The 23,251-nt window shown below is 40.8% G+C and overlaps 1 protein-coding gene across 1 annotated transcript in view; it reads left to right on the top strand.

Annotated features, from left to right (window-relative positions):
- The first annotated feature begins 390 nt into the window (after positions 1–390).
- Positions 391–23,251, top strand: part of LOC126108670 (DEAD-box helicase Dbp80-like) — a 145,173-nt gene continuing 122,312 nt past the window's right edge. Inside the window, exons 1-2 of the mRNA XM_049913979.1 lie at positions 391–630; positions 8,650–8,906. Coding sequence (XP_049769936.1) covers positions 574–630; positions 8,650–8,906 — 314 coding nt within the window. The 5' untranslated portion in view covers positions 391–573. The remainder of the gene's footprint in view (positions 631–8,649; positions 8,907–23,251) is intronic.

Genomic DNA, 23,251 nt, shown 5'->3' with positions numbered 1-23,251 from the left:
CGTTGGCGGAAGCCGAGAATAGTTATACTGTTCAATATTGAAAAATAAATTTAAAAGAGAAAAAGAAGACTGTATTCACAATTATATTTAACAGCTACAAACTCTCGTTGATTAAATATATAGGTCAAATCAATAACATCTACACTACAACCAAACTTGCAAGTGCATTCGGTGTTTACGACTTTCACCTTTGTTTTGTTTCTACCTGCCGCTCTGGTAGGAAATCAGAGATATTGATGTTATCAACGGTTAAGCGAATAATTAATACGAACTGATTTGTGAAAAATATTGTAAACACCGACTTGGTTTTTCAGGAAATGCTTCATGAACATTGTTTTCTGGCTATCAGAACAATTATTAAATACTGAACGAATTGTGAGCATCAGCAACTGCATCCAGTTCTGTGGATACAACGCTTTTGGCCTTACATACTTCCACATAAAAATGGCAGATGGAAAAAGCAGAGATGTATGATAGACATTCATGTGCAAGTGTAGTACATGAAGCGCGAAGGTGATAAATCAGTCGAAAAAATACAAAAAAGTAATTGCATTATTCACACAGGAGTTAACTATGAGTAAAGTAAGCTGGGAGGAAGCAACAGAGGAAGAATTAAAGTTGGCGGAGAAGGTAAGAATGTCACAAGGTTTCACGTGTGTTTTTGTATTTACATAGTAATTGGAAGAATCCGCTCAGATCATGACACTTCGTTCTTCTCAGCCAACTGTGATAGTTCAATAACAGGACTATCGCAGTTTTTTGCTTCTGACAGGTGGACGCTATGTGAACAACATAACCTGCAATCCATTCGTAAATTTGTGTGTTACTACACGTATAGGTGTGACTAATGTCAAAGGAACACCGAAATAAGTTCACTATTTGTACGCTGAAGTTTAGTCTTCATTTTTTCTCTCTAATGTTGTTGAATTATATAGAGTATTGTTACGTGTTGGCCACACGACCTCTTGATACGTTGCAGTAAACATCACGTACACAACAGTAGCCCATCAACTAATTTTAATAGATTGTAAGCGAGGGTCAGCCCAGTGCATATAGTCCACAACGACCGACCGAATAACCACCTGCCTGTCTGAAATTGCTTTATGAAGTATTAAGAAGAGTGAAATTCGTGCGTAGTATTACTTTGTAGTAATGCTGTTGTGTACAGTAACTGTGTCACACACAATTTGGGTTTCAATGAACAGAAAATTCATCAGATTTTCATATAGAAGGGGGGAAGGGTAATATATCTCGTCATTTCACTTTTTCTATCGTGGCACATATCACGGTTACTTTCTATCACGGTTACTTTCTACCGTTGGGAATGCTGTCAGTCAGTACTATATATACATATCATATCCTATGGAATTTCAGACTTAGGTTAAATGATGGAAACTGCAGTGAAAAGTAAAGTTAGGACATGCAGTACTTGCTGGGAAAATATTTTTTTTTTCTCTTTGAGTGTACCGTGTAAGAATCTGTGATGGAAGCTATGTGTATTACGAGCTGCTGATGTGTAATTTTTCACTGTGTAATCAGGATTAATTGTTACCTGGTAAAGACTGCTAGTTATTCTTTTCCATATATACCTTTTGTGGTCAAGTTGAGTGAAAGCATTAAATTTACAATTTTTTTTGTAAATTATTCCATAGTAGCAGTGTTAAGACCACATCATTTGGAAACACTGTTCATAAGTACTAATAGATTTTTTTAAAACAGTAGTTAAGCTAATCTTCTAAGTAAAGTAGGTGAAATTGCAATGAAGGGGTTGTGGCAGCTGAGTTGTTTAGCATCAGATAGCAAATATTAGAGATTTAATCCTCTGTAGCTCTTTTGACCTATCAGGTTTTGAACCTTCTCACAATGCTCTGTGTGCATGTGCAGTTGCTCGAATTTTACAGTGTACGCCAACAGATGTTTGCGTACTGTATTGATGCTTCATGTCTGAGTGGAAGTAAGTCTGTTGCGGTCCATGCAGTGGTGGTCGCACCCTACTGTGACTGTAGTCATATACACAGCCATTTCAAATCAAAAAAAGTTTGTTTTCTTTATTGGTATGTTCATACTCTGATTAAAATTACCTTGTAATCGACAGATTGCAGTGACAGGGGGCAGTGTTACTGTCGTGCGGTTAACACGCTTCACAAGGCGCTGCACGTACCTACAAAACAGGCAACACAGCAAGCCTATGGTGCTTCAGAAAGGCCTATGGTTGGTTGGCAGCTGGCCACCATCACTCGACTCGCTGAAGCATAAACCACAAAGTAATTTTAATTAGAGCATAGAATCTGATTGCTGTGTGTGCGTGCGCAGTACACCACTCTTCATTGTGTATCACTTAACATAAACATTTCCCAAGTTTTTCTCAGTTCAAATAATATGTTTTTAATAATTAAAATAAGAAAATACAAGACCGATAATAGTTCTTATTATGAAGTAGTCAATTTCGTCAAATGCCTCAGATTAAATTTAGGCAGGAATTTAATCTGCCAACGCACTTTGAATTCCTATCAAAATGCTCCGCAAAACATTGCATATTATAGTTACTTTGAATCTGTGTGGTAAATTTTTCTGGTGGAGCATATCGCAGATACTGATTCTGCAGAAGAAAATGAGTCATTCAAAATGTATGATACTGGCCATCGGCTTTGACTTGTTAGAACAGTATTGTGTTATATGACATCATGTTTGCATGGCATATTTGATGTGGATGATGTTTGAAGAGGGCATTTCATAGTCTGTGTTGAGCATTGATGTTTGGAAAATGTTTTTGAGTGATGTTATTGAGTCTTAGGACTGGAGTGCTGTTTGCTAGGAATTCTATTGGAATTGTGTGTTTGATGATTTGTGAGTGAGTTGTTTTAATGTCCGTGGTTGTTGATTACAGCTTTCGTTTTGGCTTTGGAATTAGTAGTTCGATGTGGTGTCCACATTTGAAGATTAAATTTGTTTTTTGCTTGTTGTTAGTTATGGGCACGATTACAAAGTTCACCAACAGGTCGCTGTGCTGCAGTGCCCATTGATGTGACAACAACTCTCAAGTATTTGCAGTTGTGTGGATTGTTTGCTGAGTAGGTGAAATGCCATGTTCCTGGCAAAGTTAGCAGATTAACTAAAGTTGCTGTGTCTGAGCGTGAATGATTGTGTGACATTGACATGATAGTTTTTGGCGAACTATTTAGAGGTGGTCCTAGTGTGTGAGAAATGGGAGACTTCGTTTTAGGTTTATAGTGTGCATGTGACTCCCTAGATTTGTGCGTTTGCTCATTGGTGTTGGAAATATGGTTTTATTTTATTTTTTGTAGTATTTTATGGTTTGTGTGTAATTGCTAATTGTGTATTTAAATCATCAGCATAATTTCTTTATGAACTCTTCATTGTGTTGTTAGTTGATGGTAATAGTAACTAATGGATTGGTGGGTATCTTGGGGTTTGTTCTAGCTGTTTCTGTCAGTGTATGTTTTTGATCATCATCAATCGTCATCATCTTGGACAGTTTCCAGCCTCTGCCCTAGTCTGTATGGAACATAGGCCTCCCCATCGTCTTCTGTCTAGCCACCATCTCTCCATCTCCACCTTGTTCCAGTCTTCTCCTTCCTTCTGGACGCATACCTTTACTCCTTTCAGCCAGCTGTTTCTCTGTCTTCCTCTTGGTCTCTCTCCTTCCAGTTTCATCTCGTGTATCCTCCTGGGTATTCTCTTCTCCTCCATTCTGTTCACATGCACATACCATCTCAGCCTTGATTTCTCTATTTCCTCCTGTAATGGTTCCACTTTCATTAACTCTCTGATCCTCACCTTTCTTAACCTGTCTATCTTTGTCACTCCAATACTGTTTCTCAAGAATTTCGTCTCTCTAGCTTGTACTTTGCTTTTTCTCTCTTCCTTTCATAACCCAGCGTTCTGAGGCATATGTCCGGATAGAGACATAGTTTGTCCAGTATATAACCTTTTTACTGATATGGGGTACATCCTTGCTCCATATCGGGCTTCTGACTCTCTTCCGAAATGCTTTTGCTTTTCTCCCCCGCTTGTTTATTTCTGTCATTTTTTCCATCTTCCTGTATCGGGCTTCTTAGGTACTTGAAACTCTCCATTCTCCTCAATCTCTCCCCACCAATTGTTATTCCAGTTGTTCCTCTCTCCTTCTTTCTTGTTGTGATAATCATCTCACTCTTACTTACACTAAATTTCAACCTGTATTCTTGTACTGTTCGTTCCCATATGTCCAGCGCTCTTGTACTTCCTCCTCCCTATTCCTCCAAAGCATCAGATCATCTGCAAACACCATAGCTTTTGTCTGTTCCATATTCATAGTGCTGTTCCTGAAGTTGTCTTGCAGCAAAAATTAGATCCACCGTGGACCTTCCTGTTCTGAAGCCATGTAGCTCTTCTCTCATTCTACCTTCTAATTTTGTCCGAATTCATGCTTCCAAAATTTTCTCAAAAATCTTTGCACAATGACTTGTCAGTTTTATCCTCTGATAATTCTTGCACTCTTTTCTGTTTTCCTTCTTAAAGATCGGGACAATTATTCCCTTCTTCCAGTCTTCTGGGGTCATCTTCTGTCTCCACACAATTTTCATTACTCAATATAGCCATTGTATCCCAACCTCTCCTGCTGCTCTCACCTTGTCTACACTTAGCTCATCCAGACCTGGTGACTTCCCTATCGTCATCTTTCCTGATGCCTCTTCCACTTCTCCCCATGTAAGGTCTTTTTCTATTTGCTGTTCCTCCTCTTTTTTTCTCCTCGGCTTGTTCCTCCTCATCCAGGTCTCCATTCGGGTTCAGAAGTTCTTCAAACTACTCCTTCCACATATTCTTGAGTTCCTCTGTATTCTCTACTTCTTGTCCACTTTTGTTCACCATTAAAGCATAATCTGTCATACCATTCTTCCCCTTACTTTTTAATCATCCCATATAACACCTTTTTTGAATCTTCACTATCCTCCTCCATCATTCTGGTCCACTGTTCCATCCACTTTCTTCTTTCCTCCACCACCAATCTTTTTGCTTCTTTCTTTCTTGCCTGATACTCTTCTCTTGTCTCTACTGTTCTCTTCTGGAACCATGCCCTGAAGGCTCTATTCTTCTTCTGTACTGTATCCTTTGTTTTATCATTCCATCAGGGTGTTTTTTCCATCTCTTTTTGTTGCTTGTCCACCCACATATTGTTTCCGCCACACTTCCTAATGTTCCCTTGAATCTACCCCATTCCTCTTCTACCATTTTTGGTTAATCGTTTGGGACGCTTTCCTTTACTACTTGTAGGTACTGTAGCCTAGGTGTAGGTTTATGATAATAATTATATTAGTGAGTTTTCATATTTTGGTATTGTGGACTTTGTGAGCTGTATAAGTCAAGTGACTTTTTCAGTATCTGTGTTTTGGAACGATATGTAGCTTTGTGGTATCGTGAACTTTGTTCGATTTATGTCAACTGAAATTTCAGGCACAGGAATGTAAGATGATTGTATGCTTCCTATGCACCAATTTCAGTTACATGCTCAGGGTCCACAGTATACATGGGGATGAAAACATGTTGTTGTTCCAGTATTCAGTCCGAAGATTGAAATGATGCAGCTCTCAAAGCTATGCATCCTGTGCAAGCTTCTTCATGTCTACATAACTACCGTACTGCAACCTACATCCGTTGGAACCTGTTACTTGTATTTATCTCTTGCTGTCCCTCTACAGCTTTTACTCCCCACACTTCCAACCAATACTAAAATTATAATTCCTTGATGCCTAAGTATCTGTCCTATCAACTGTTCCCTTCTTTTACTCATCATAAATCTCTTTTCTTCCCAATTTGAATCAATACCTCCTTATTAATTACTCGATTTACCAATCTAATCTTCAGTATTCATCTATAGTTCTATATCTGAAGTATTTTGAGTCTCTTTGTCTGCACTGTTTATTACCCAAATTTTGCCTCCATGCGAGGCTGTGCTCCATACAAATACTTTCAGAGAAGACTCTCAACATTTAAATCTATATTCATTGTTACCACATTTCTCTTTATCAGAAAAATTTTTCCTGCTATTGACAATCTGCATTTTGCACTGAGGTGACAAGTTACAGGATGCTTCCTAATATTGTGACGGAGATCTTGTTCTCTGGAGTAATGCAGCAGCTTGATGTGGTATGGACTGAACAAGTTGTTGAAAGTCCCCTGCAGAAATTTTGATCCACGCTACCTTTACAGCCATCCATAATTATGAAACTGTTGTCAGTGCAGCATTTTGTGCACAAACTGATGTCTTGATTATGCCCCATAAGTGTTCCGTGGTGTTCATTTCAGGCAATCTGGGTGGCCAAACATTCATTCAAATTGTCCAGAATGTTCGTCAAACCAGTTGTGAACAATTGTGGTCTGCTGACACCATACCATTATGGAGCCACCGCCAAATTCCACAGTGCCTTGTTGACAACTTGGGTTCGTGGCTTCATAGGGTCCGTGCCACATTCAGACCCTACCATCAGTTCTTACCAACTGAAAATGGGACTCATCCGAGCAGGCCACAGTTTTCCAGTCATCTAGGGTTTAACTGATATGGTCACGAGCTTAGGAGAGGCACGGCAGGTGATGTGCTGTGAGCAAAGGCACTCGCTTTGGACGTCTGCTGTTGTAGCCCATTAATACCAACTTTGCTCCACTATCGTAATGGGTACATTCGTCGTATAACCCACAGTGATTTCTACAGTTGTTTCACACAGTGTTACGTGTCTATTAACACTGACAACTCGGCGCAAATGCCACTGCTCTCGGTCATTAAGTGAAGGCACTCAGCCATTGCATTGTCCGTAGTGAGAGGTAATGCCTGAAATTTGGTGTTCTGAGCACACTTTTGAGACAGTGGATCTTGGAGTATTGAACCCCGTAACAATTTCCAAATGGACTGTCCCATGCATCTACGAGGTGCATTCAAGTTCTAAGGCCCCCGATTTTTTTTCTAATTGACTACTCACCCGAAATCGATGAAACTGGCGTTACTTCTCGACGTAATCGCCCTGCAGACATACACATTTTTCACAATGCTGACGCCATGATTCCGTGGCAGCGGCGAAGGCTTCTTTAGGAGTCTGTTTTGACCACTGGAAAATCGCTGAGGTAATAGCAGCACGGCTGGTGAATGTGCGGCCACGGATAGTGTCTTTCATTGTTGGAAAAAGCCAAAAGTCACTAGGAGCCAGGTCAGGTGAGTAGGCAGCATGAGGAATCACTTCAAAGTTGTTATCACGAAGACACTGTTGCGTAACGTTAGCTCGATGTGCGGGTGCGTTGTCTTGGTGAAACAGCACACGCGCAGCCCTTCCCGGACGTTTTTGTTGCAGTGCAGGAAGGAATTTGTTCTTCAAAACATTTTCGTAGGATGCACCTGTTACCGTAGTGCCCTTTGGAATGCAATGGGTAAGGATTACACTCTTGCTGTCCCAGAACATGGACACCATCATTTTTTCAGCACTGGCGGTTACCCAAAATTTTTTTGGTGGCGGTGAACCTGTGTACTTCCATTGAGCTGACTGGCGCTTTGTTTCTGGAAGAAGTGTTAAAAGGTTTAGGTCACGGGTGGGACACAATTTCTTTTAACATTTATAAATGATCATTTACAACTTAGAAGGTGCCTTATGGTTCATTGGATGTTTTTATTTGTTTTTCTTACTTCTAGTCTAAAATATATAGAATTACTATAATTGCTGAGTTAGAAGGTAAACTGTTTCATGTTTTTTGTCACAGGTGGGACACTCTTTAAAAACTGAAGTTTGTCAGAAAGATAAGATTCTGCTCTTGAAATTTAACAACTAAAACATCAACAATCCCTGCAACCCAAATTTACTCATCTGTAGAATCGCCAACTTTGTTTAACTATATTTCCTCAGCTAATTATGTAATTTTGATAATTTTTTTCAGGAGAGTAAAATTCAACTTTTGTAGATTCAAAAAACTATAATATTGTTAAATTTGGCATTTTTTTCAAAAAATAAGCCTCAGGCTCAGTTTGGCATGGAATGACCCTTTGATTAAAGGGCACAACATGAGATGATTAACATGTTCAGATAACTCTTCTGTACCTCTTTGTAGATGCTATTATTACCCTCTGGTTTTAATTCCTTTGAGACCTAAACTTGGTCCTATCCAGTGAAGTATTAGAATGTCTTCTTTGTGGGTCATAATAGTTATTTCACTAACACTCACCTTCACCAGCCTTCAACGTGCCTCAGTAACCCAAACTATAGTATCATCTGTGGTAAATTTGACTCCTATCTGTCCAGGTTCTGTTATTAATTAGATTCAATAGTTGACTGTTAAATTAGTTTATATTCCATTTAACTTGGGCTTTTAGACTTTGGATTCACATAAACCATGAAGTCCGAGGTGGAATGTGCATAAAATGCCCCTTCTGATGTAAAGGAGTTGCATTTATAGTTTGTGGGATGACACAATATAATTGTGTACAAAAAGAACAAATAAAATTTAATTCTTAAGAATTTACCAAGTAAATGTTGTATTTGAGTAATAATTACTGTGTACAGTGTCATAATTTCCTGTGGAACTTATATCAAACTTGACAATCTGGTGTCGCTTCTTCTGTTCGTTAATAATCTGCTGGAATTGCAACTGGTCTGCTCGGTTTTGTTTCAGTTGAAGAGTGTGGAAATCAAGAAAGAGCCGCCTGCCAATAATGTGTCCCCTTCCACAGAGAGGAGCGGCGATTCTAAATCGCCGGTGCCTGACGCTCCTAACGACGAGGGAGACGAGCAGATAACACCTGCCGAGCGCTCCTTGCTGCAAAAGATCATACGGAGGGGGCTCGTTGAAAATAAGAATGACATTGAGATTCAGAGAAAGGATCCGTCATCACCTCTATTCTCCATCAAATCTTTTGAAGCCCTTCACCTGTAAGTAGGGATTGTTCTAATTTTCTTATCAGTATTGTCATTTACACTGTATTAAACACTGTTGAAGGAGAAATGTCAGATGATAGTAAGCCTTTTGTGTTCTCACCTGTTGATGTCATAATCCTTCTCTCCTTATATGTACGGGGTGTTTAAAATATGTGTCACATATTCCAATAAGTAGTAGTATTGGTCAAAACTAGAACTTTTTGTATAATGATGTGTCCAGATACCAACAATACCTGTTGAGATATGGGCCAGTATGTCCTAATGTTCCATCTGCCTGTTACGTAGAAGTAGACACTATAGGCATTACTGTAAATGATTACCAATCTTTGACACTTCCTTCAGCCCTTCTTTGCAGTGTCACACACTTTCAGATACAGCTGGCTCAATTTGCATTGGTCACATGCTCCTTAAATGTTTGCGTGCTGTTGATGGGTTGGGATACACCAATGCCTATTAATGTCCGCATAGCCAGAAATCCGATGGATTCAGGTCCAGTGAATGGGGAGGCCAAGCTACTGGACTCCTGGACCTGTCCATTGCCCACGAAACATTGTAGTGAAGTATAAGGGACAGTCAATGGAAAATGGAACACCTGCCACAACGGGAACGTGGAATGTTTCCATACAAAAGTAATCACCAAACATTTTAAGACATTTATTCCACTGGGAGATGAGACGATCATTTCCTGTTTTATAGAATGTGGCCGCCTGCTGACGGTCCACACGTGTGCACCCACTTTTGTTTTTCTTCATCCAACTGGAACGCACACCCACACGTCTTTCTTCAGGTAGCCAAAGACGTGAAAAATCACACTGTGAATGATCCGGACTTTATGGAGGACATTGCAGTGCTTCCCAGCCGTGGTCCGATTGGCAGTGTGGAGGCAGGTGTTATTGTGCAACAGGATGATTCTGTCGGACGTCATTCCGGACGTTTTGACTTTATGGCACATCACAGTTTCTGCACAGTGTCTTTATAACACTGTTCGTTGACTGTGGTTCCACCCTTGACAAACTCTGAGCATAGGACTCCTGTGGTATGAGGAAGAGGTCATCACGCCCTTAGTGGAACTTGTGTGAACAGCTTTGAATTTCTTCGGTGGGGGAGATGCAGGATTTTTCCATTGTTGGGTTTGCAGTTTGTCCACAGGCTGTTTGCATGCTGTCGGATGGAATCACTCTGTTGCGCGATAACACCTGCTCCCACACTGCCTATTGGACAAAGGTTTTGCTTCAACAGTTTGGTTGGGAAACACTGCAACATCCTCCGTACAGCGTGGACCTTTCACTGTGTGATTTTCACATGTTTGGCGACCTGACGAAACACGTGCGTGCATGTCAGTTTCAGTTGGACTAAGAAGTGCAAGAGGTGTTGTGGTTGTGGGTACGTCAGCGATCAACCACTTTCTACGAAAGTCTCCCAGTACAATTAGTCCTAAAAATGACCTAACCTCAACATCCAAAGTAAAAGTTCCCCCCCCCCCCCCAATTCCGAATTGTTCTATACAGTACACATTTTGTATGATAGAAAGTTACATCATTTTAAGCGTCTGGTTTGGGGGAGGGGGTGATTGTGTTTTTATCTGTTTTTCTTAAATATTTTGAGAACTACACGGTTTAGTGCAAAAAGTGCCATATACAATAATAATCTACATTAGATTGTGGACAACAATGGCCCTGTGCGTAATCTTGCTAAAGTGAGCGGTTCCAGCGTTACGGAGAGTGTAAAAGTAGAAATTGTTTGCATTTTTTAGATTTTTTTTGGATAAATGAAATTATACAGAAATAACTAAACAGTTTTATTAAAAATTTATATTGTACAATCGTATTGTAGTTCAAAAGAGGCTAAGATGCAACACAGAGGGTTAGAAGTGGAAAAACGCTGTGAACGAGAACCGATTTAGGACAAGCTCGACCACCAGTACAGAGCGGTGTGCAAGGTCCTTGTCGACCACCTACACCTGTCGCCCACCCCTCCCCCTCACGGACTCTCTCACCTACTTTCTTTCCCTCAGTCGTATTGGGGAGACCTGTGGAATGTGTTTGTGAGTGTTATTTATAGTGAAGTTCCGCTGTCATTTTTTTTATTGTTTGTCTTTAGAATACTGTACGAACTATGTGATAATCACTTGAAAGTGTGTGAATTATGGTGGAGTGTGTTTTGAAACCTTTTAATGATGTGGGTGGTGAACTAATTACTCTGACTAGAAGAGCAGTGAACAAAATAATTAAGTGCAGTGAAATTTTTAAAGATGCTGTTAGAAAAGTTCCTGCAGAATGACTCGCTTCAAGCACATGGTGAGTGTCGACAAACTTACAGGTTACGTCCAAAGTCACCTCAAAAAGAAAAGGAACCTCCAGAAAAGATACCATGTGAATCATTTGATTTTAAAACCGTATGTTTTCTTTGTGGTTGCAAATGTAAGAAGGGTAGGATGGATCCTCAAAATTACAGACCCATATCCTTAACATCGGTTTGTTGCAGGATTCTCGAACATGCAGCTAACTCTAAATATAGATAAATGTAAATTAATGCAGGTGAATAGGAAAAAGAATCCCGTTATATTTGAATACTTCATTAGGAGTGTAGTGCTTGACACAGTCACGTCGATTAATATTTGGGCGTAACATTGCAGAGCGATATGAAGTGGGACAAGCATGTAATGGCAGTTGTGGGGAACGCGGATAGTCATCTTCTGTTCATTGGTAGAATTTTGGGAAGATGTGGTTCATCTGTAAAGGAGACCGCTTATGAAACACTAATACGACCTATTCTTGATTACTGCTTGAGCGTTTGGGATCCCTATCAGGTTGGATTGAGGGAAGACATAGAAGCAGTTCAGAGGTGGGCTGCTAGATATCTTACTGGTAGGTTTGATCATCACGCGAGTGTTATGGAAATGCTTCAGTAACTCGGGTGGGAGTCTCCAGAGGAAAGGCGTTCTTTTCGTGAATCACTACTGAGGAAATTTAGAGAACCAGCATTGGAGGCTGACTCCAGTACAATTTTACTGCCGCCAACTTATATTTCGCGGAAAGACCACAGAGATAAGAGAGATTAGAGCTCGTACAGCGACACATAGGCAGGCATTTCTCCCTCGTTCTGTTTGGGAGTGGAACAGGGAGAAAAGATGCTAGTTGTGGTACGAGGTACCCTTCGCCACGCACCGTATGGTGGATTGTGGAGTATATATGTAGATGTAGTATGTATAGGAATCCAGCTAAAGAAAAGTACAAGTTTAGTATAGAAACTTGAACTGATTGAAAATATCCAAATGGAAGCAAATAACAGGCACATAAAGTTGGGAGATGATGTAAGTGTGAGTTTCTGTCTGGTCATATATCTCATCAGTTCTGATGGGAGATATCACTGGCATTGTTACCGGACATTTCAAAAGGCAGGATCATCATGGCCCGAAAAGAGAGCAGCAACAACCAAAGGTGGGTCAAGTGCTGATACCAAAAGAGAAGACGCTTTTGAAAATCTGTGTGATTATTTGGAGGAAAATGAGGAATGTCAATAGGCTTTTGAAGAATTACAAAATCTGTTCCTTCAGCTGAGTCCCAAAGTTGAGCTATATCCTGACATACATTTGAAAAGAAAACTTATACAGCACTATGGTAATAGCTTGAATTTTACAGTTTTACCAGGGAAAAGAACTGTGATTTGTTTTTCTGGAGCAACTACTAATATTTTATCAGACAACTGATATAGAAATTGGAACTCTGATAACGAAGCTCTGGAGGAATTGAGTGTGATCAAAACTGCAGCAGCTGTTATTGAACATGAGGTAAAGTCCAAAAGCTACTACTATTCTGTTTCCAACAATTGAAGAAATTTGTAAAGGTGGTGCTGAACTGGTACATGAAGTGCTCAATGCCTTGATAACTGGAATCATACAGCCTGCTTCTAAAAGTCAAACCCCCTGAGAAAATTCAAAGGATGAAACAAATCACTGAGGGAAAAAAAAAACTTAAATATGTTACAGTATAATAATTGCTGCACATCCAAGATCGCTTTTGTCCCCTGTCCAACTTGGAATGGGTATTTCATTACACAGAAAATTTGGTTCAAATGTCTTGATCAATATTTTGTGCAGTTTGGGTGTTTGTGTACCTTACGAGGAATTTGTAAATTATAAGAGATGAGTCACTTCCCAAGAGAGCACAAGAACTGAGAACAGATACAAGATGTACAACTTTGCTTCCGCCCTTTTTGCTCTAACATTTGAGGCTTTAATGAAACAAATTGGTTACACACGTATCATTCAAAGTATTTTCCATCACTGGCCACTACTTTCTCCCATCTTTTGGGCAGTGTACGAATCCTGCGGCAAAAAAATTGTTCATCTTTTGAAGCGATCCACGAATCAATCCAATTTGTGTCTTCTTCATGAGATCGTAAGTGTTGGTCACCCAGGCCGTGCATCATTGATCTAAACAAGTGATTGTCAGAGGGAGCAATGTCTGGAGAATATGGTGGGTGGGGTAGGACGTCCCATTTTAACGTTTCCAAGTACGTTTTGCCCTCTTTTACAGCGTGGGACCGCGCATTGTTGTGCTGCAAAATCACTTTATCGTGCCTCTTGCTGTACTGTCACCATTTGTATTTTGATGCTCTGCTCAAACGCATTAATTGTGTTTTATAACGAGCACCTGTGGTTGTTTCACTTTGTTTTAACATCTCATAGTACACGATGCCGACCTGGTCCCACCAAATGCAGAGCATGATCTTTGAGCCGTGAATATTAGGTTTGGCCGTCGACATGGAAGCATGGCCGGGATATCCTCTTGATTTTTTGCGTTTAGGGTTATCATAATGAACCCATTTTTTGTTCCCAGTCACAATGCGATGCAGAAATCCCTTCCATTTTTGCCTCTGAGGTACCTGTTCACAAACGCCGTTCAACGTCTCTCGGTTTCAGCTCACACGGGACCCAAGTTTCTTCTTTCTGAATCGTGCACATAGCCTTGAGACGTTTCGAAATGGCTTGATGTGTCACTCCCACTAATCATTCCAATTCTTCTTGAGTTTGACGTGAGTCTTTACTCGGCAATGTCTCCAGTTCTGCAGCTTCGAAAACGTTCTCTCTTCCACCACTATGCCAGTCTACGACATTAATATCACAGTTCTTGAAGCGTTGAAACCACTCGCAACACATTTTTTCACTAATCGTACTTAGAGAGCATTCGATGAGACTCGGCCACTGTTTTCTTCATATTGAAACAAAATGACGAGAATTAAGCTCATAAACTGATGTTTTCAATCAAGAACAACTTAATGATGCAGACACAAATCGACTAGTTTTCTAATGGGGTTAATGTTGACCGAGGTCCAAGCTAACTGCCTGACGTCTGCGATCTGTTTCTTTCGACCGCTACTTACCGTTATTGCCACCTATCGGCAAACGGCGAAAGCATTGTTGTTTTCGGTAATGCACACTACAATGTCCACAATGTGGATGGACATATCACATTTCATGTTGTGGGTAGAACTGCTTGCATAACAACTAAAGCCACTCTTCAGGTAAAGGACGATGTACTTGAAAGAAGCTACTGCTCAAGCTGTTGAAAAACGAGACCTGTTTGGTTTGCAACCTTACAGAGCCCCAAGTACATCTGGCTGTTCCAAAATAGTTGCTACAAAAATGGCTTCCCTGAAAATAAAACCACTGTCACATGAACATGACCGAACATTTAATTTGTTTTGGTTGAGTGGTACCTGGTTGGAGGGCCCAGAATAATGTAAACCTGGTTGGAGTGGCTGCACGGAAATGCTGTATGTATGCGACGAGAGTGTTCCAGACTTCCGCTATAGTCCCTCTTCCATCCATCAACTTGGCTCCTTGAAATCCATCAACAATTTATACAGCTCTTCTTCAAGCTGCCACAAAAGGGACCAGCAATGAACAAAGCATAACAATGGTGACGTTTGATCAGCCTTCGTACATTAAAGCTCATGAAATAGTAGTAGCAGCAGGAGCACCTGATGACACCTATTGAAGTCACTCTTCATTTGACTAGGTTTTCACTTGTTACCGTATTTACTCGAATCTAAGCCGCACCAGAAATTTGAGACTCGAAATTCAAGGGGAGAGAAAAGTTTTAGGCCGCATCTCCAAATCGAAACAAAGTTGGTCCATTGTAATATGAGACACAATTTAGGTCGGATGAATGACGATACAGCTACAGTAGTTTGGTTCGAGTCGTAAGCTTAGCAGTTAAGCTTTACCAGGTAGCCATTGCTATGCGTCAAGCGTTCCGTCCGTATTTATGTGGGTACCCTTCATTTTTCACGTGCTTCGTCTGGTTTGAATTGATTGCTTATTTTTCTTTGATCTGATAAGCACCGTTCTCTTTGTTATACGTGTTTACGTCACTCTAAGCTGAAAATTCATTACTGTACTGTGTCATGCATTGTTTGTCACATTCTGATAGTGCGTGTTTACGGCCTGTCGCCGCTCGCGGCATGGCTTGCTTTTGTGCGCGCTACCGCCGCTTACAATTAAAAAAAAGAGAGAGAGAGAGAGAGAAATCGTCTCATTAGTGAAACAATGGCAAGAGACTGCTATTTGTTGTTACTTACACTGCTGCTTTCTTTGATAATGATCAACAAGAACCAAATGATAGACTGCGTATGATAGATGATGTTCTGAACGAGAGTTTAGCGAAAATTTTTGAAAATCTTTGCAGGCGCCTCTTTAGTACATTACATTCTGCACAGAAATTAGTCATCTTAGATTTAAAAATCTAGTCAATTGCCGTGCTTCATTTCTGACTATCACTATTAGGCATAAGAATAATACGAATATAAACATGACCTGATATGCATATTCTTCCGCGATTGCTGTAGTCTCGCTCTAGTTTTGTAGTTTATTAGGCAGACTGGATTTAAATGAGATAGCAGCAAACACGAAACTATACATGGCAAAGTGATTATATTCGTATTATTCTTATGGTGAAGAGAATACTGCATGTGATTCACAATTCATAAAAGTTCCTATTAGCAACCATCTCTTCTCGCAGGTAGGTAACAATTCAGAACGTAGAGTTGGCCATATTGACAAACATCCAAACAGTCTTGCCAGTCGGATTTTCGTAGTATATTGAAATGCTGCTACATTCGAAGATGAACAATACGGAATTTGTATTTACTTAGTTGGATAATGTATGAAAATGAAAATGCAGTGGTCGAAAATCGGGGCGGAGAAAAAAAGCTCGTCTTCCACCTTTTTTTTTTAATTTATTTACTGACGCAGAGGATTTGGTGCCAGTATTTATCTTTGTGCCTACAAAGCATGCCTGGGTAGCGCTACATATATTCGACGGCAGAAGTTAGTTGTGACGGCACCTACCAACATTTTTCAGAACTTCCGCTTGCTTTGCACTCGATTCTAAGCCGCAGGCGGTTTTTTGGATTACAAAAACTGGAAAAAAAAAGTGCGGCTTAGATTCGAGTAAATACGGTAATGTCCTTTTTGTCAGCCATTGGCAGGAAGTGGCATGGAGGAGTTATACAGTACTGTCTATGCCGAAAACAAATGACGAATGGGAAAGCGTATTCCAAGGTCAATCCTTCCTTGAAGAGGCACACATTACTGTATTTTTGAAAACTAGTAAAGCTCTCATTAGTGTGGATAAAGATGAGCTGGGTTGCCACAAGTTGTGGAAATCAGGGAATTTCAAACATGTCGGGGAAATCGGGGAAATTTGAAGAAGAGGAAGAGGAAGAGGAAGAGGAAGAGGAAGAGGAAGAGGAAGAGGAAGAGGAAGAGGAAGAGGAAGAGGAGGAAAAATAAACACTCAAAGACTCTGGTATTTGCCTCAGTAGATAAAATGGTTTGTTTACCAAGATGTCATGCATCGTCGCTTGCTGTATGCAGCGGAGAAGATGCGCCACTTCCCTGCTCCCTCATTCTTACTGCTTCTCCCCTTCCAACCACTTCTTGCCGCTTGCAGTCAGTGATGCCACCATTTCTTGCCACTTGCCTAGCAGCTGCCGATGAGAGGCAGGGAGGCATTGAGGAGGGGTGTGTTTGGATCTAATTATCAGAGACTGTAGATGCAGCGGCTGGAGACGGTGGTCATGTGTGCATGAGTTTGTGTGTGTGTGTGTGTGTGTGTGTGTGTGTGTGTGTGTGTGTGTGTGTGTGTGCACGCGCGCGCGCACGCTCATTTTCTGACAAAAAATCTCCCAACTAAAACAAACAACAAAAAATCTCACAACTAAATCTTTGGCCACAGCATTTGTCAGAAAATGAGCGTGCGGCGCGCGCACTCATTTTCTGACAAATGCTGTGGCCAAAGATTTAGTTGTGAGATTGTGATTGTCTTTTCTACGTGCCTGTCTGTGGCTCAGCGATCATCTTTACTGGGAGTTGCTGCCTATCCTCATTAGTATTGATTCGCAGAGTATCTGTGCAAGTTACATGTTGCATGGATTGATCACCACAGTCTCATTTCATCAACATGCTGTCTGTGACACGTGAATAAGTGGGCACACGAGTGGCCAAAACTGCAGGCCATTTCTGCGGGCATCTCTAATGGATCGGATCTGCTGATCTGAAACTAATGTCAGGCCCTGCTCATTGGATCACCGATCTGCCCGTGGCATAATGTGGTAGATTTTCGGGGTTTATCCGTGGATCCAGGACAGAGATGCGCCCTGGGATATCAGAGGCCGTGGGCAATGGATTCCAGGAATTGTGACTGTCACACCGCAAGCACATTGTACAGTGTGGCACTGTATAGATATTTTTTTTATTGTAGTACATTTTGACACTTTAGAAAGTATGGACAATCAGAAGAAGAAGAAGAAGAAGAAGAAGAAGAAGAAGAAGAAGAAGAAAATTGTGGCAGTCGCTGGTAATTTGTATGCTATATACTCAGAGATTTCTCGGAAAAAAAACTCACAATACTTATAAAATATATCTAAAAAGAAAGATGATGAGACTTACCAAACAAAAGCGCTGGCAGGTCGATAGACACACAAACAAACACAAACATACACACAAAATTCAAGCTTTCGCAACAAACTGTTGCCTCATCAGAAAAGAGGGAAGGAGAGGGAAAGACGAAAGGATTTGGGTTTTAAGGGAGAGGGTAAGGAGTCATTCCAATCCCGGGAGCGGAAAGACTTACCTTAATGGGAAAAAAGGACAGGTATACACTCGCGCGCGCGCACACACACACACACACACACACACACACACACACACACACACACACACACATCCATCCATCCATCCGCATATACACAGACACAAGCAGACATTTGTAAAGGCCAAATGACTGCTTGTGTCTGTGTATATGCGGATGGATATGTGTGTGTGTGTGTGTGTGTGTGTGTGTGTGTGTGTGTGTGTGTGTGTGTGTGTGCATAAACTAGGTATTGCCTTTCTGCAATGGTGATGTTGTCTAACAGTGCCGGTAATTAATTGTGCAGAAATTGGTGATATACAACATCTGTTAATCTGTTTGGTAAAATATATGGCCCTAAGAGTCTGTCACCAACAATTCCTGCCCGTACATTGATATCGAAGTTATCCCGATGCTCCACCTCCACGATTACTCGGGGACTTTCATCTGCCCTCACGTGCATATTGTTGTTGTTGTGGTCTTCAGTCCTGAGACTGGTTTGATGCAGCTCTCCATGCTACTCTATCCTGTGCAAGCTTCTTCATCTCCCAGTACCTACTGCAACCTACATCCTTCTGAATCTGCGTAGTGTATTCATCTCTTGGTCTCCCCCTACGATTTTTACCCTCCACGCTGCCCTCCAATACTAAATTGGTGATCCCTTGATGCCTCAGAACATGTCCTACCAACCGATCCCTTCTTCTGGTCAAGTTGTGCCACAAACTTCTCTTCTCCCCAATCCTATTCAATACCTCCTCATTAGTTACGTGATCTACCCATCTAATCTTCAGCATTCTTCTGTAGCACCACATTTCAAAAGCTTCTATTCTCTTCTTGTTCAAACTATTTACCGTCCATGTTTCACTTCCATACATGGCTACACTCCATACAAATGCTTTCAGAAATGACTTCCTGACACTTAAATCTATACTCGATGTTAACAAATTTCTCTTCCTCAGAAACGCTTTCCTTGCCATTGCCAGTCTACATTTTATATCCTCTCTACTTCGACCATCATCAGTTATTTTGCTCCCCAAATAGCAAAACTCCTTTACTACTTTAAGTGTCTCATTTCCTAATCTAATACCCTCAACATCACCCGACTTAATTCGACTACATTCCATTATCCTTGTTTTGCTTTTGTTGATGTTCATCTTATATCCTCCCTTCAAGACACCATCCATTCCGTTCAACTGCTCTTCCAAGTCCTTTGCTGTCTCTGACAGAATTACAATGTCATCGGCGAACCTCAAAGTTTTTATTTCTTCTCCATGGATTTTAATTCCTACTCCAAATTTTTCTTTTGTTTCCTTCACTGCTTGCTCAATATACAGATTGAATAACATCGGGGATAGGCTACAACCCTGTCTCACTCCCTTCCCAACCACTGCTTCCCTTTCATGCCCCTCAACTCTTATAACTGCCATCTGGTTTCTGTACAAATTGTAAATAGCCTTTCGCTCCCTGTATTTTACCCCTGCCACCTTTAGAATTTGAAAGAGAGTATTCCAGTCAACATTGTCAAAAGCCTTCTCTAAGTCTACAAATGCTAGAAACGTAGGTTTGCTCTTCCTTAATCTTTCTTCTAAGATAAGTCGTAAGGTCAGTATTGCCTCGCGTGTTCCAGTATTTCTACGGAATCCAAACTGATCTTCCCCGAGGTCGGCTTCCACTAGTTTTTCCATTCGTCTGTAAAGAATTCGTGTCAGTACTTTGCAGCTGTGGCTTATTAAACTGATAGTTCAGTAATTTTCACATCTGTCAACACCTGCTTTCTTTGGGATTGGAATTATTATATTCTTCTTGAAGTCTGAGGGCATTTCGCCTGTTTCATACATCTTGCTCACCAGATGGTAGAGTTTTGTCAGGACTGGCTCTCCCAAGGCCGTCAGTAGTTCCAATGGAATGTTGTCTACTCCGGGGGCCTTGTTTCGACTCAGGTCTTTCAGTGCTCTGTCAAACTCTTCACGCAGTATCGTATCTCCCATTTCATCTTCATCTACATCCATTTCCATAATATTGTCCTCAAGTGCATCGCCCTTGTATAGACCCTCTATATACTCCTTCCACCTTTCTGCTTTCCCTTCTTTGCTTAGAACTGGGTTTCCATCTGAGCTCTTGATGTTCATACAAGTGGTTCTCTTATCTCCAAAGGTCTCTTTAATTTTCCTGTAGGCAGTATCTATCTTACCCCTAGTGAGATAAGCCTCTACATCTTTACATTTGTCCTCTAGCCATCCCTGCTTAGCCATTTTGCACTTCCTGTCGATCTCATTTTTGAGACGTTTGTATTCCTTTTTGCCTGCTTCATTTACTGCATTTTTATATTTTCTCCTTTTATCAATTAAATTCAATATTTCTTCTGTTACCCAAGGATTTCTACTAGCCCTCGTCTTTTTACCTACTTGATCCTCTGCTGCCTTCACTACTTCATCCCTCAAAGCTACCCATTCTTCTTCTACTGTATTTCTTTCCCCCATTCCTGTCAATTGTTCCCTTATGCTCTCCCTGAAACTCTGTACAACCTCTGGTTCTTTCAGTTTATCCAGGTCCCATCTCCTTAAATTCCCACCTTTTTGCAGTTTCTTCAGTTTTAATCTACAGGTCATAAGCAATAGATTGTGGTCAGAGTCCATATCTGCCCCTGGAAATGTCTTACAATTTAAAACCTGGTTCCTAAATCTCTGTCTTACCATTATATAATCTATCTGATACCTTTTAGTATCTCCAGGGTTCTTCCATGTATACAACCTTCTATCATGATTCTTAAACCAAGTGTTAGCTATGATTAAGTTGTGCTCTGTGCAAAATTCTACCAGGCGGCTTCCTCTTTCATTTCTGAGCCCCAATCCATATTCACCTACTACATTTCCTTCTCTCCCTTTTCCTACACTTGAATTCCAGTCACCCATGACTATTAAATTTTCGCCTCCCTTCACTATCTGAATAATTTCTTTTATTTCATCATACATTTCTTCAATTTCTTCGTCATCTGCAGAGCTAGTTGGCATATAAACTTGTACTACTGTAGTAGGTGTGGGCTTCGTATCTATCTTGGCCACAATAATGCGTTCACTATGCTGTTTGTAGTAGCTTACCCGCATTCCTATTTTCCTATTCATTATTAAACCTACTCCTGCATTACCCCTATTTGACTTTGTATTTATAACCCTGTATTCGCCTGACCAAAAGTCTTGTTCCTCCTGCCACCGAACTTCACTAATTCCCACTATATCTAACTTTAACCTATCCATTTCCCTTTTTAAATTTTCTAACCTACCTGCCCGATTAAGGGATCTGACATTCCACGCTCCGATCCGTAGAACGCCAGTTTTCTTTCTCCTGATAACGACATCCTCTTGAGTAGTCCCCGCCCGGAGATCCGAATGGGGGACTATTTTACCTCCGGAATATTTTACCCAAGAGGACGCCATCATCATTTAATCATACAGTAAAGCTGCATGCCCTCGGGAAAAATTACGGCCGTAGTTTCCCCTTGCTTTCAGCCGTTCGCAGTACCAGCACAGCAAGGCCGTTTTGGTTATTGTTACAAGGCCAGATCAGTCAATCATCCAGACTGTTGCCCCTGCAACTACTGAAAAGGCTGCTGCCCCTCTTCAGGAACCACACGTTTGTCTGGCCTCTCAACAGATACCCCTCCGTTGTGGTTGCACCTACGGTACGGCTATCTGTATCGCTGAGGCACGCAAGCCTCCCCACCAACGGCAAGGTCCATGGTTCATGGGGGGACGTGCATATTATGGTAATTAATTATGCCATCGCAGTCCTCTTACCTCAGCCCACGACCTCTATTCCCTCAGATGATCTCTGCATTGCCGTCTGCCACGTGGTGGTGTCCCTTTGACATCGTAAGTGGTCCTCCTTTCACAGGAATAAGCTTCGGATTCTCAAGCCTCTCCCGGCGCCTCGGATGACCACCTCTCGACCCTCCCACAGGAGGACCCTCCCACAGGAGGTTATTTTAACTCGGCTGCATATTGGGCACTGTGTTTTTTAGCAATTGTAATTTGTTCAATGGTGCTGCCCCACCACTTTGTACGCATTGCGCCCAAATTTTAACTGTCTGCCACTACCTGCTGGAATGCCGTTTTTATTTTTTTTATTTTACTAATTTATGTTCCATCTTGGGTTTGCCATCTGAGTTATCAGTTGTTTTAGCAAATGACACGCAGGCTGTCACCCGAGCTTTACTTTGTATCTGCTGAAGCAATATGGTGAAGGCCACTTAATTTTTAGTTTTGGATCTCCATTTTTGTATGGTTTTTTAAGCCCTTTCTCTGCATGCCTCTCCTATTCTTTCCTTTGGGACTGACATATAGTCGTTTCCATTGAACTCTCTTTGTTTTCGTTCTTTAGTTTTGACTTGGGCGCGTATGACCTCAGTTGTTTTTTGCACCCTAAAACAAAAAAAAAGACAAAAACAAAACAAAAGACAATTATGCCATCTGTTATGAAGCCTGCCTCATCTATAAATAAACTCAGAAGTAAAATGTCCTAATCTCAACAGTTGTCAGCTTCTGTACATTTGCGACCAATTATACCTCCTGTAGAAATATACGACACTCTGTGTAAGGATTTAATACTGTTTTCTGAAGGCAGACCACACCTCTTGTAGACTTTGTAGCTAATACTAAGAAAATAACAGTAATTTTAGTTGATATTCCCCTGTAAGTCCTACAATTTTTATGACTCTCATTGTTTCCCATGTGGAATTGATTTTACAATGTATAAAATGCCAAGGTGCTGACTGGTCTGGCATCATACTGTATGTCCCCCTATAACTGGCTGCATAAATAAACTCTGAGATTGTAGGAACGCAGAGACATACAACCTATAGTAGTACTGCCCCTAATTAAGTACTGTAATGTTCAAAACAACCTGTGGTTTGTACCTTCTTTGTGTTAACCACTAAAATAAATTGCACTTGTACCTATTATCAGTTTTTTTGCTTTTTTCCTCTTGAACTGCAGGTTCATTTCAAGTGGTTTGATAAAGAAAATGTTCTGGAATGAATATACTTTGTCATTGGAAAATATTAATAATAGTTCATATATGTTGCAGTCTGTAGAATAAATTTGTGCCAATAGTACTCTGTGGATCATAGTTTCTCTGAAACTCTGGCAGTTCAGTTTTCAGTTCTGTAAAGTAATTTCTTCAAAAAATTGACCAGCTTCAATAACT

This window comes from Schistocerca cancellata, chromosome 11, assembly GCF_023864275.1.
Source record: "Schistocerca cancellata isolate TAMUIC-IGC-003103 chromosome 11, iqSchCanc2.1, whole genome shotgun sequence".
Classification (NCBI taxonomy): domain Eukaryota; kingdom Metazoa; phylum Arthropoda; class Insecta; order Orthoptera; family Acrididae; genus Schistocerca; species Schistocerca cancellata.
Note: the sequence above shows the minus strand (reverse complement) of the source record. Positions and strands in the feature narration are given on the sequence as shown.